The following is a 13,726-nucleotide window of genomic DNA, read 5'->3' as shown; positions in this document are numbered from 1 at the left end:
TAGACCTTATTTTACGTATAATAAATGTGTTACTGTATTGTAATCAAAGAAATAAACTGTACTGTATAATAAAGTGGTTTTATTGACCTTTGTGATGGTCGTTGATGGCTTGATTGAATGGAGTGGAGTGGCCGCTTTCATCAGCATGAAACGCTTGATGAGGAACGTCGCCTTCTTCTTTCACCATCTTGAGGAATGATCCCTTTTCTCGGCCATCATTTTACCTAGTTCCTCATCAATTGTGTTCTGTTTAGCTGGCTTGATCTCTTTTTGCATCAAGTGTACAGATGGCTTGTGGAGCCTGATTGATGGGATATTTTCACCTCGCAGTCTACACTCTGCCTTTGAACTATCAATAATTTTTCTCGTCTACAATCCGCACACAGAAATGCTTTTCCTGACCAATCAGATTTTACCGGTGCACTTGAAGGCACCACTTGCAAACACAAAGTTGGCTTGAAGTGGTCATCCAGGTTTTTCTATTGACATGAAGGATTTATTTTGTCATGAAATACAAAATCCACCGGCCAAGAAAGATCCCGATGGGGATTTTCTTTTCCGCTCAACAAAAGCTATCGTGAAAGGGATGCCAATCGAGGCCACAACATTCTTCTTTTTCTCATTTGAAATTCAGAAAATTGGAAGCTGACGTCAACGTCGATCCACTCCCGAAATGTTTGGCACTTCCAAAACAATAAAACTTCAAACTAAAACTCTTCTCCCGAGTAACCAGCATGTGAATGAACAAATGCGTGCACGTTTGTGTGTTGTGACAGAGAAGAACCTTCGTCGGGCGCTTCAGCTTGGCGACAGATCTGCAACAGGTGGGGGGATGGGGGGCACAGAAAAAAACTGAATGAACACCTCATCAAGAGACGGGGAACATTCCCCAGGGAGGCGAAAACGGCGTTCCTCGGCGTTCCTCGCTCGGCATACCTCTCAAGAGCGGAGGGCTGCGCCCGCTTGCTATCAAATGACTCTCCGACATTGCTTCCATCATCCAGGAGAGGGCGTTGCAGCAGAACTCCATCTGGGGAGAGACACCACAACATGGCCGACAGACGCGAGATATAATAAGAATACATTTCATTTCGAAGCGCCTTTCAAAACTCTCAAGGTCACTCTACAGTCACAGGATATTTTATCTGTGTGTGAGCAGCGGCGGCCACATGCGCCGGCGTTCACTCAACCCCAAAGTAACTCAAATAGATCGAAAGTTAGCTAGCTAATTGATAGCCAGATAGATAGATAGCTAGCCAGAAAGCTAATAGATTACTAATAGATAGATAGCTAATAGATAGCCAGCTAGCCGGCCAGAAAGGTAATACGACCGTGGCTTACGAACTTAATTGGTTTCCGGAAAGTGCGTCTAAGGCAAAAAGTGTGTATTCCAAACATTCATTTCCCATAGGAAACCATTAAAATGAGAGTAATCCGTTCCCAGGTCCCCATAAAACATCACACTCTACTTTCAGCTCCGCGTACGAAAAAAGTTTGTATGCCAAGGTAAAATGTTCATCAATTTAACGTTGGTACGCCAAGGGCTTCGTAAACTGAGGTATCACTGTACTCCTATAAAGCTTCCGCATAGATTGATGTGAGTGAAGAAAGAAAGGCTCACCTCCGTCTCCAGAAGCTGCAAACGCCGCTCGTGCTCACGGCCCTCCGCCATCTGCTTCAGCATACTGTCCACCCTTCACACAAAGGAATGATCTGTTCCCAGGTCCCCATAAAAACATCATTTCCTACCAAATAAGCCTTAAAACGACACTCAATAGACCTTATTTCATGTATAATAAACGTGCTATTGTATTGTAATGAAAGAAATAAAGTGTACTGTATAATAAAGGCGTTTTATTGACCTTTATGATGGTCGTTGATGTCGTTAGGTTGCCATGTATTCCTGGGGGATAATACCCTCACTTACACCATCCCCTGCTAGCTGCTTTTCATTCATCCAAATCAACAGACGTCTTTCAACCTCTTCTATTGCCCGAGACCGTTGCTTAGACAACACAAAAACACCCTTAGCCACACGTAGCATACCGTGTTGGGACGCTAAGTCACACGAACGCACACCTTGTTTGTGTTTTTCAATTATGTCTTTCTTCTGCTTGACGTCATTTTCTTTCGTGTCTTCTTTGGCTTAACACTAGCCTGCGGCGGGGTCTTTTTCGCTCCCATAAAAGCAAAAGCACTCCACTCGATAACAAACCACATCTGCACTCAAAGAAAGGGGGTGACGAAAACTAGTCCGCCGGCCACCGTGGCGCCGTTTGACCGTGTGGTTTGGTTTCCGTCCGCCAAAAACGAGTTGGTCGGCCGAGAATTGAAAGTCGCTGAGCTGTCAGCGTATTTGCATCGAGGTCAAAGTGCAGCACTTACTTTCCGGACGTCCGTTTCAGGCGCTCCGTGTCACTCTCCCTTTGTCGCTTCTTCTGAGCGGAGAGGAGATCCTCCTTCTGGATGGCCTCCCACATGTTGAGTCGGCTGGCCTTCAAGCCTTGCAGCTCCAAAACTGCCGGCGCAACGTCAAGAGAAGTCAAGCGCTGAGCCCAGAGCCCAGAGACGGTCCGTCCCGCTCGGCCGCCCTCCTCACCAAAGTGTTTTTGCTTTTCCGAAGGGATGCGGCGAACGTATCGCTTGATGAAAACGTTCAGGTGTGAAATGAGGATAAAGGGCGGGGCCAGGCAAGGCCTGGAATGGTATTCCACAATCAGGTTGTAACGCTGAAACTTCCAGTAGGTGTCGCTGCGCTCCTGAACTTCGTTGAAAGTGTAACTGCAGGCCAGTCGGGCAAAAGAAAGCAGAAGGTTAGCGGTTGTTAGCGCCCGCGCCCGCCAGCCGCCAATCCTTCCCTTCCCGGCGTACCTGAACATGGCGATGAGGAGATTGATCAAGAGGATGTTGGTGACCAGAAGGTAGACGGTCTGGAGGAGGATGACCAGCCAGTTGGCGTGGGTGTTCATGCAGGGCTCCGCCCCCGCTTCAATCAGCGTGCGGTTGTCGCTGCAGTTGACTTGTTGAAATAATTCGGCTACGCGCACAACAAAGAAAAGCAGCTCAAGTGCCTTTTTCACCGTTCATTCGCTTTCCGCAATACGTCCGTGTAAGGAATGGAGTGCACCGGCGACGCTACCGAAGCGACGGGACGCTCACCGTCCACTTCTTCCATGGGAAGGAGTCCATAAATGTGCATGTAGGGCTTGTACAAGACGCGGCGAAAGATCCAATCGGCTCGCGGGTCGTAGGAGTAGAGGAGCGCCTGGTTGGCCACCCCGTAGGCCACCAGCCACACGGCCAGGAAGAACAGGAAGAAGAAAATGTCCTTCATCTGTGCAAAGGAAAGCGTCAAGCCTGCTTTTCCTTCTTTCGGCGGCGGAGGCGGCGGCGTCCACCATTTTGCCCACGATGATGATCTTGGGCCCCAACTGCTTGTGGACGGCGAAGATGTGGATCAGGCGCAGCGAGAAGACGATGTAATCCATGGCCATCAGAGCTCGGCCAAGCTCAAAGGACGGACGGAACATTCTCAAAGAGAAACAACAACAAACACATTTCATCATCATCATAATAATACATTTGATTCATGAGAGCCTTTCAAAACTCTCAAGGTCACTTTTCAGTCACAGGAGAAGTTCTGCAGTGGGTTAGCAGCGGCAGCGTTCACTCAACCCACAAGTAACTCAAATAGAAAGAATGCTAGCTAGCTAATAGATAGCCAGCTAAACAGCTAGCTATATAACTAATAGATAGCCAGCCAGATACCAAGCTGGCCAGCCAGATAGATAATGGATAGCAAATAGGTAGCTAATAGACAGCTAATAGATAGCTAATAGACAGCTAACAGATAGCAAATAGATAGCTAATAGACAGCTCATAGATAGCTAATAGACAGCTAACAGATAGCAAATAGGTAGCTAATGGACAGCAAATAGATAGCATTTATGGTTGCTCCATCAAGGAACGTCCGAGGATCCGCTGGCTCACCTGCAGCACAGAGCGACAATGAAGATGACGATGGCGGTGACGTCGCATTGATTCCAAATATCCAGGATGTAGCTCTTCATCCTCTGGAGCACAAAGTTGCTGGGCATGAAGACGCCCTGGCGACCCCCCCCCCCCAAAAAAAAAAAAAAAAAAATTAAATCCAAAAGTTTTGAGGACGGAATCTTCAACGCAGATGTTCAATGGCCAAACGGCAAAGCACCCACCTGCCGAATCTCTTCGCACACCAAGGTGAAAACCCAAAAGTAGAGCACAAATTCCAGTTTGGACGGGCCGCCTTGAGACGGGGACTTGAAGTCCACCAGCAGGACGTACGCAAACAGGATGAGGAACAGGAAGTACATCAGCACGTTGCCCAGAAAGGAGGTGACGGGGGCAAACCAAAACTTTCTCCAGCGGGACACCAGGAAGGGTCTTCTCATTTTGGAGCTTGAAGAGGCTGAAAAGGCCAAAGGACGATGAAGACCCCAAAGGGGGGACGGATTGGACCGACGCCCGCCAGACGGACATGGATGGAAAAGTCCTTTCCTTGCCTCGGGCGGCCATTTTGTGACGGGGGCGCTACCAGGGGTTGCGTCGTCGGGACGTGCTGGAGACTCACCTTTCACATCTTCTTTCAGAGCTCTGACCTCCTCAGCGCGAGCGTCACTATTGAGCAAAGAAGAAAACGGTTTACCACGGTGGAAACGGAACCATCAACCAACGACCGGATGTTTACTTCTGGATCACTTCGTCCAGGGAAAGGACGGTAGCGGCGTTTGCCTCGGCGTTGTCCGTCTCCACGTGACGGTCCACCACGTCCTCCGGACCCTTCCTGCATTAAGTAGGACGCCGGTTCAAATCCGGCCCGGCGCGGCAGCGTGGAGAACGGCGCCGAAAACCAGACCTGAAGGCGATCAGGTCCGTGTAGATGAGGGGCGGCGCGAAGAAACAGGTCAGCAACTTCCAGACCGAGGTACTTCTGTCCATGCTGCCCCACCAGATCTGCGACAGCAGCGCCTACGGCGGAGAGGGGGCGGCTCGCCGTCAGCCAAGCGGGCGTCGCCCCTTCAATCTCACGGGGATCAACCTGAACGCCGTCGTGGCTGAAGAACTGGCGAGCGTCGGCCGCGGTGGCCATCTGCAGGCAGGTGCTTCCGGGCCAGGCCGAGGACCTTCGGATCAGGAGGTGGAACGAGCGCCTCTCGCTACTCTGGTAGCACTCGCCAAAGACATCTGAAAAGGATCCCGGAGCTGAGCGACCAGTCGCTCGACGACAAACGCGGGTGCGCCCCGGAGCTCAGCGACCAGTCGCTCGACGACAAACGCCGGCGCGCCTCACCGTGCGCCAGATCCTCAAACTCCCGCGCCAGTTCTTTGACCGCCACCTTGCTCTCCGTCTCGCTTTCCAAATGGGAAATTTCCCTCAGCAGCTTACAGCCGCCCAGCGCGCTCAGCACAGACTCGCCCGCCTGGACGGGAACAGGGGCAAAGGTCAGCCAAAAGGCGGCGGAGCCCATGGGCGCGGTTGCTTTTGCCCGGGAGACTCGCCATCTCCCAGAAGTAAACGGCCATCTGGCTGCGGTTCTGCAGGACGGCCCAGATGAAGAGCGACGCCCAAGGAGACTGGCAGCGTCTGTCCCGGTAGGCGCATTTCCCCTGCAGCAGATTGATGACTTGCTGACGGAAAAACAAAAACAAGACATTTGAGCGGACGGACGCTCTTGATTGGGACGCGTCCGTTTGCCGACGTACTCGGAGGGCATTCCGAAGGCTGGATTTGGGGTCCAGGCCCAGGATTTCGTAGTAGAAGGGCTGACAGACGTCTCCCAGCAGGTCCTGCAGCAGCCGTGATACCTGCATCGTGGACCGCAACCTTGTTTTGAACGTCCAGAAAGCACCTGAGGACCATCTAACCCTAACCCTAACCCCACGGACTTCCCTGATGCAACGGAGGAAGCCAATTCCACACGATTCTCACCTCAAACAGACTGAGCTCTTGCGCCGAAGCGGGCCAGGGCGCCGCCGATTGCGCCGCTTGTCCGGCTCCGGCCGCGTTGAGGCTGGCCAGCGACGCCGACAGACTCAGACGGTCGTTCAGGTGCCTCTGGAGCAAAGCGTAGACCACCGTGCTGTCCGAGAGCGAGCGGTATAAGCTCTCCAGGCGCTCGTACGTCAGGTAGTCCAGGATGTTCAGGCCGTTCTCGCAGAACAGGCGCACAAACTGGGGCTTGTCGTTGATCAGGGCGTCGGTCATGGAGTCGTCCAGGTCCTCGTACTGAAACCACAAGCGGCAAAGTGTCCGTCGGAGAAGCGCCGAGACCCCCCCTCGGCGCGCCGTCTACCTCACGGTCATACGGCTTGATAGGATCGCTCACACTTTACAGCTTGGATTCCGTTTTGGCCTCCCTTTCTCCAAATTGGACCATTTTCACACCAGGCGGTCAAAATGGGACTTGCGCCACTGCGGTGCCAGGGTTTTTGTCATTTCCACTCAAATTACAGGACCCACAAACGATTGAGTTTTAGGACGACATCGACATTCAATGCGGTGTAAGACTCAACTCCCTCCCAGCCCCGCCCCCCCAGCCCTTCCCACTGCCACACTCACCGAACTCTGAGTACACGCCGTACTATCATCCCAAACTATTTTTTTCTTCCGCAAGACCTCACTTCAACCTTTTTTGTTTGTTTTTGCATGCCGTCACTTGACATACATACGACACTACGTCCCTTTTCATTCACAAATGACATGTATTGTCAGTACTGTCTTTTTTAGCCGAGAGGACAGTCATTTCATCTGTGCTGTATGTCACGCATATTAGCATATTTGACAAGAAAGCTGACTCTGAAACCTTTGACTCATCTTTCATCAGGAAAAAAGTACATTTGAGTACATTCCTCAGTTATAAGGGGTCTGGAGTTATATGGGCTTGAAATGGGGGCGGTTGTACAAAAGGCAACCGCTGCCCCTCGGTGGGAGGGAAAAACGTTGCCAGAGGTCTAACCGGAGCTTGATCCGCACCCGCCGCAAGAAAAACAAAACCCAAACAGATTCGGGAATAGCAGTAAATGAGCTAAGAAGGTGAAGTTCGGACAAGCATTTTACGAGTCATTGAACGCCTCATGTACGACGCCAACAAAATCCCCATGAGAGGATGAATGTCAGCGTGAACGTCACTCAACAGAGAAATGGATTGACAGCAGACGACGGACGGACGGACGGACTCTGACCGTCCACTGGATGTTTCCAGCAAAGAGTTCGGCTTTGGCGATGTCCACCCTGTCCCAGGCCACGGCCAGTTTCAACTCTTCCGTGTAGCGACTGGCATCGCCGGACAGGCGTTTACTAGCTTGACACACAAAAACAAAACCAAGAAAGGAACACGGATGGAAGGAAAGGTCAAAAGGTCAGGCTTTGAGTGACGGAAAGTTGCTTTGGGGGCTTTTCAAGTCCAAACCTCTCACAAGGGCTTTGAGGAGGACGGTATCAAAATCATACAGGCCTTCTTGCTGCCCGTGGAAAACCGTGATGAGCTCTCGGTGGTGATAAATACTCAGCGCCTGCGGGAGTGGACGCAAAAGAGGTCAGCCAGCCGTCTTCTTCCGCTTTGTTCTCAACAGAGGCAACCCTGGTGCAATTTCATTTTTGGCATCCAATTGATGTATTGACATTTTTTTTTTGAACTCAAATGCACATTTTAGTAAGAAGAAGGGTGTCATCCATTCCTTGTTCTTTATCACCTCGGCGATGGAATCCACCAGATTTTGTCCGTTGTTGACGATGGAAGGGTCCCTGTAGCGGCTCTTAATTAATTAGGGCTTTTTTGTTGCGCAATCTTTGTCACGCAGACAAATCTTGACGATTGACCATAAATTCTCAATCGGGGTCACGTCCGGTCAATTGCCAGGCCAATCCATCACAATAATAATAATAATAATAATAATAATGTCCTTCTGTGCAAAGAAATCCGTACGCATGTCGTCGAAGAACTGATTTAGAAGGCAAAAAAGACCTTCTTTCTAGACCCGACCGAAAGGGGATGAGGACACGCTCATCCATTAATTATCCAATCGGAGGCCGTAATTAGGGAATGTGGTCGGTCAGGTATATCAGAGGGACTCCGCCCCTATGGTGGCAAACATTGTTCTGAACTTTTCACAAGCTTTCGAATGATTGAAAGCAGCAAAGGGTCAAGATGACACGGCGGTGCAATTCAATTGCAAATGGCGACTAACTTACACTGTCCACCAGTTTCTCCAGGTCTTCTTCTCCTCTGAAGAATCTTTGGATCTTGTCGCCAATCAGCTGGCGGACGTCGGCCAGATACTGGGCGATGTCGGCCATGTTCGACGGGGGAGTCTGGCCGACGGAGGTGCGGGGCAGACTCAAGAGAAGTTCGCTGATAAAGTCGGCCGCCGCACCGGTTCCGGACAGAACCAGCCAGGGCGTCGATCTCCTCAGCGACGCGTCCACTCGCTGCACGGAAAATGCCCACGCAGTCAACAAAACGGATGGCGGCCGGTGGACGCTCCGAGGACAGATTTTTTGGGACATGGCATCTGGTGTTTGATCGCATACTTGTGGCCAAAGAAACCCGATATATCCATTTCCTTTTTGTTTTTTAAATGATTTTCATTCCGTTTGTTTTGTGGACAATTTACTAGCGTCAGTTGTCAAGAACGGCAGTGAAGAAAACAACGCTCATCCGTTCAGACACTCGTCAAGCTTTCTTGCGGACTCAATCGAAAGATTGACAAGGAATTGCCAATCATTGTACAGTCAAACGTTGGTTTTTGTCATCATCTCAGTTCTCCTCCAATTGGTTTTTCGACCCCCCCCCCAAATGCACCACGGGACTCCCCTCCGCTTCCTTCTATGTCACTTCCCGGTGCGGTGTTCCATTGTGAGCGGGCGTTTTTGGATTACTCAATCGCAATTAAAAAAAAAAAAAAAAAAACCCCGACATTGATTATTATGAAAAATGTTGTTTTGGTTTTCAACCAAATTGCTTTCCGGAACGGATTATGGTGGAAAAGTCCGTCCGGTTTGACTGTACTTTGTTTTGACTTCCGCTCGACACAATGCGCCAATGTCTTTGGAATTGGGCGTGGTGGCATTGCGCAACTTTGTTGACCGCGTGGTCAGTTGAGTCAAAGTGCGCCCGCGCGAGCAAGCGCGTATACGAGGAGTCTTCCCACCTCCAGCATGCCGGCATCCCCCGAGATCAGCATGCACAGCACGGGGATTTCAATACTCCCACTACCTGTTGAGACACCATTCATTATGATGATGATTATTATTGATGTTCAAAGACACGATGGCGTCCTTCCACCGGCTCATTTGAGATCTTCCAGATGATCCGGTGATGGCCACACCTCACCCAACCTCTCTCCACTTTCACATTTGGTTGGACTGCTTTTGTGTCGGTTCTGAACGCACGGCTTTGTTTGTTGACGCCTGGATTCTTTTGGCTCGGCGCGACGCACTTTGAGTCCGGCCGGGCGCCTTACCCCAAATGCCGGTGCGCTGATGTGAAATGTAGTCCTCCAGATTGGCTCGAAAGGCCGTCTCGCCTCCCCTGCGGCCGGCGCTGCCGTCGTCCACCAGCAGGAAAGCCTGGCAGTTGTTGTCCAGGCAGCAGGTGTCGCGCGCCGCGTTCTGGACGTAGTAGCGGGCCGGGAAGCTTCCCTTCAAAGGCAGCGGACCGGATTTAGTCGGCCTCCCATTTGGAGGACGGCGTGAGCAAAAGTCCAGCGGCAGGCGCGAGAGGTGACGCGACGGCAATTGCCAGCCGCTTCTTTTGGCTCGGCTCGGCTCACTAATAAGACCGGCTCTTTTGGCTCCTCAGCTTGTTTGTGTTTTTTGGCGCTTAACTATCAAAAAACATGTAAAATTCATTATGTGAAAAATCAATTACTCATGTAAAAAATACACTATATCAAATATTTGTATTTATATGTGCAGAGTTAGCGGATGCTAACTTTCACTTTCCCTGTGGTTACTCTGGTCTGATGATCAGCTGTCACTAATTTGCTTTTCATATTCATAATGCTATCATCACGAGTAGTAAAAAATATAAGAACATTTAGCTATCTATCTCGCTGGTCAGCTGGCTATCTATTAGCCAGCTTTCTATCTATTTCAGTTACTTCCGGGTTGAGTGAACGCTGGCGCATGTGGCTGCCGCTGCTCACCCACAGACAAACTTCTCCTGTGACTGTAAAGTGAAAGGCACTTATAAATGAAATGTAGTATTATTAGTCCACCTGTCTATCTTAACCCCCCCCCCTCTCCTCACTGTTGCGTGTTTCTGTAATCTTCCCCTCCCTCCTCTACTACAGATATTGACCAATCACGTGCGGCTTTAACCGAGGACCGGGGGGCGGAGAATAGAGGGGCAAAAAGTCGGCTCCCGTTTCCGGCTCCTTGTTAGCAAGCGGCTCTCTTGGTTGTCTAAGATCCGGCTCATTTGCGAAGGACACACGAGCGGAAGGCGTACCTGCGCGTTGACAAGCTGCTGCCTGTTGTGCACGGCGCCCCAGGGCGCCAGTCCCACCGCGATGACTTTCTTTTGGGAGAGCGCCGGAGCGGCGGCGGCGTGGTCGCGCACCGCCTCGCCCACGCAACGGGCCACGCCTTCCCGCAGCCCCCCCGTCAGGATCCAGGCCCCTGAAGAACACAATGGACAGCTGCAGCCACGGAGAACCGCGCCCCAAGAAGATGGCGGGCTCATTTTTGGACACCTGTGCTCTGCGCGGCCCGAACCAGGCCGTTTCTCAGGACCTCTCGGACCCACGTGGTCGTGTTCTCGCAGCCCTCGCCGCCCACCACCGACACCACCAGGTTGGGCGAGGGCAAAGCCCAGTAGGTGGTCATCAGCTTGTAGACGGTCTGAGGCGGCGTGTCGCACGACAGCCGTAGAAACTGGACGGGTCAAAGAGGTCAACCACAAAATGCTGACCCGAGTTCACAACAAGAGCCCTGAAGGCATGCCAGAGTCGGATCCGAGTCAAGCGCCCCAGTGAAGAGGTGCGGAAAATCCTATTGGACCCTCCGCACCCTGCAGCCACTCACGTAGCTGTGTCGACGCGCGGCGCCGGCAAACTCCAGCTCTCCAAAGGCATCGGTGGTGCACTCGGCGGTGTGCAGCCTGCAGTCCCACTGGGCGGCGCCGTCCGGGTCCAAGACGTCGTGCACGTTGCGCACGTGACCGCACTGACATAGTACGCCATCGCTGACACAAACGCACACAGTCAGTCACGCCGATCCAAAGCGCTTTGTCAGCCAACTCAAGTTGTGCCGGTCGGTAACCCTGGCCCCATATGGGGTGGCCGTGCCAGGCCTCAGCTCTCATTGGTCCTTGCTCTAAAGTTGGGGGAGCAGCGGGCCGCGGGCCAATCGGATGACTTCTAGCTATTGTTATATCCCGGGCTCTGATTACCCCTCCACTCCAATGATCTCGATAGATCATTTTTGTCTTGAAAGGAATTCAAGCACGTTTGTCCGCCGGTCACCACTTGATGAGGATAATTGTGCATTTTGATCAAGGGAAAGTTACCTGGAACGATCTTCGACAAAGGTGGTGCACACTCGCTTCTTGATGATCTTTGGGATCCAATTCTGAGCACAGGAATCATCTTCATCAATTGATCAGACAAGTGGAAATACTCTCCATGGTTTGTTATCGAGTGGAGTACTTTTGCTATTATGGGAGCGAAAAAGGCTAGCGCTTAGCCGAAAGGGACACAAAAGAAAATGACGGTCGAGCAGAAGGAGGTGATGATGGAAATACACCAACATGGTGTGCGTTTGTGTGACTTAGCGCCCCAGAGCCAGTACGCTAAGTTGCTACGTGCGGCTAAGGCTGTTTCTGTGTTGCCTAAGCAACGGTCTCAGGCAATAGAAGAGGTTCTGTTGATTTGGATGAACGAAAAGCAGCTCGCAGGGGACAGGTATTATGGCCGAAAAAGCACGGCAACTTCACTCGGGTATCATCAAGAGGCAACGACATCAACGACCATCACAAAGGTCAATAAAACCACTTTATTACACTTCAGTACAGTTTATTTCTTACCGGCATAGATGGAGGACATTGATTCACTGTGGCGACCCCTGAAGGGAAAAGCCCAAAGGAAAAGAAGAGTCGATTTCTTTCATTACAATACAATAGCACATTTATTATTCATAAAATAAGGTCCATTTTGTGTCGTTTTAAGGCTTATTGATAGAAAATGGTTTTATGGGGACCTGGGAACGGATTAGTCTCATTTTAATGGTTTCCTATGGGAAATTAATGTTTGGAAGACACATTTTCTAGGAGCCAATTAAGTTTGAAAGCTGAGCTATCACTGTATTGGAGTCAGTCGCGTCCAAAAGGCCAAACGATTGCTCTCTGTTGGATTTCTCCCGGCGCGGTAGGAAAACGCTTTGCCTTTCAAGTCGAGGCATGAGTGCAAATGACTGGCGGCGATGTCGCTCGCTCGCTCGCTCGCGTTTTTTCGTCATTGGGAGTGAATGAACGGACGGCGACTGGTCGGACCGGTTTGCATGCCCACTTTTGTTACGCTCCTTTTGTTTTTCCAAACTCTCGATCGGTCGCTTTTCTTTCTCGCCGGCAACAACGCCACACGTGCAGAAAAGCAACACTGCAAATGGGCTCACCAACGTCGCCTTTTTCCATTCTTGCCGTAGTCATAACTCGTTTTGTGTGTGGGCGCGGGGGATAAAAAATGGCAAAAATGACCACGTGCGCAAGGCTCAAGGTCAAGTGTCAGTGGTCCACCCCTCTCAATGCCCAAAACGTGGCACCATTTGTGTTTTGGAACATTCCAATCCCTTTTATTTGCATTTTGTCTCGTTCAAGCAGTCAAACCAACGTCAGGTTGAACGGCCGCTTTCACGGGGACGTGTTTTGCGTTTGCTCAGACGCTCTCCCCCGAAAGCTGCTTCAATCGGGGTGTCATCGGAAATTTTTTCCCCCTCGTATTCAAGCGACGTGCGGCCGTGATCAACATTTCCCAATCAAGTCTTTGAGGCGACGGAAATGTCGGCCAGAGTCACTTAGCGTCAAGAAAAAGAGAATCGGAAGAAAGTAGCAAGATGCCGAAAGCGAGCGACATCGTCGGGTGGCCTACCTGCACTTTCTCTCGCTTAATTTCCAATTTTCCGCCTTTGTCCGCCTGGTCGCTCTTCTTCATGCTGCCTGGCGCTTTCCGCTCGAGGAACTCTGGAAGCCTCGCCTTCAACCGTGACGTCGCGCGTCTGGAGGGAAGGGGGGAGCTAAGCCGGCTTTTGACGGAGCGGGGGGAGGGGTGCTCTGTCCTGCTCGCGTTAGCATCCTTGCGCGAACCCAATCGGACGCTGGAGTAGAGCAACGGCGTGGTGCCACAGGACCAGCATGCATTCTCCACCCACCCAAAATTCCATTCTTCAATATAATCGCATCACTTGTTTTCTGAAAAGAAACAAATATTACTAACTTGGACCATTTTTCTCAAACAGCATGGAATCAGTGTCTGAAATAACGTCTGCCCGGACACCCGGGGCGTGCAACTTTTACGCCGGGTGTACAACTTACAAAATGTCTCCGCCCGGGTGGCCGACAACTTCTTCAAGAAAAAAAAAAAATCTTTTTTTTTTTTTTCAAAGCAAACGTTTGAACAAATATTTCAAAAAGATTTTGAAATCTTTGTTCGGTTTGGAAATTTTGGTTCGTTTGTCAATTTGCATACTCGG

At 50.9% G+C, this 13,726-nt stretch overlaps 1 protein-coding gene across 3 annotated transcripts; it reads right to left on the bottom strand.

The window, feature by feature from the left end:
- Positions 1–62: 62 nt before the first annotated feature.
- Positions 63–13,540, bottom strand: LOC148885042 (transient receptor potential cation channel subfamily M member 5-like). 3 transcript variants are annotated; one of them, XM_089017955.1, is made up of 29 exons: positions 13,126–13,245; positions 12,066–12,103; positions 11,550–11,611; positions 11,066–11,225; positions 10,735–10,915; positions 10,491–10,660; positions 9,502–9,679; positions 9,190–9,254; positions 8,231–8,467; positions 7,449–7,551; positions 7,222–7,340; positions 5,969–6,265; positions 5,743–5,844; positions 5,539–5,667; positions 5,330–5,459; positions 5,078–5,223; positions 4,895–5,007; positions 4,727–4,822; positions 4,610–4,656; positions 4,215–4,447; positions 3,991–4,106; positions 3,399–3,531; positions 3,160–3,334; positions 2,872–3,037; positions 2,600–2,781; positions 2,386–2,518; positions 1,622–1,694; positions 937–1,030; positions 63–815 (listed from the first exon to the last, which is right to left on the bottom strand). In XM_089017955.1, exons 2-29 carry the CDS (start codon positions 12,069–12,071, stop codon positions 799–801), a joined length of 3,663 nt encoding a protein of 1,220 aa, XP_088874081.1. In that variant the 5' UTR covers positions 12,072–12,103; positions 13,126–13,245; the 3' UTR covers positions 63–798. The 3 variants fall into 3 exon arrangements, 2 of the variants coding, with proteins under 2 accessions (XP_088874081.1, XP_088874080.1); XR_016117986.1 differs by lacking the exon at positions 12,066–12,103 and having other exon boundaries at positions 1,622–1,713; positions 13,126–13,540; XM_089017954.1 differs by lacking the exon at positions 12,066–12,103 and having other exon boundaries at positions 13,126–13,528.
- Positions 13,541–13,726: the final 186 nt, after the last annotated feature.

The sequence above is a fragment of the Hippocampus bargibanti genome, linkage group LG17, assembly GCF_051943395.1.
Source record: "Hippocampus bargibanti isolate YZ-2025 linkage group LG17, ASM5194339v1, whole genome shotgun sequence".
Taxonomy (NCBI): Eukaryota; Metazoa; Chordata; class Actinopteri; order Syngnathiformes; family Syngnathidae; genus Hippocampus; species Hippocampus bargibanti.
The sequence above is the reverse complement of the archived record's forward strand: the minus strand, read 5'-3'. Positions and strand labels throughout refer to the sequence as shown.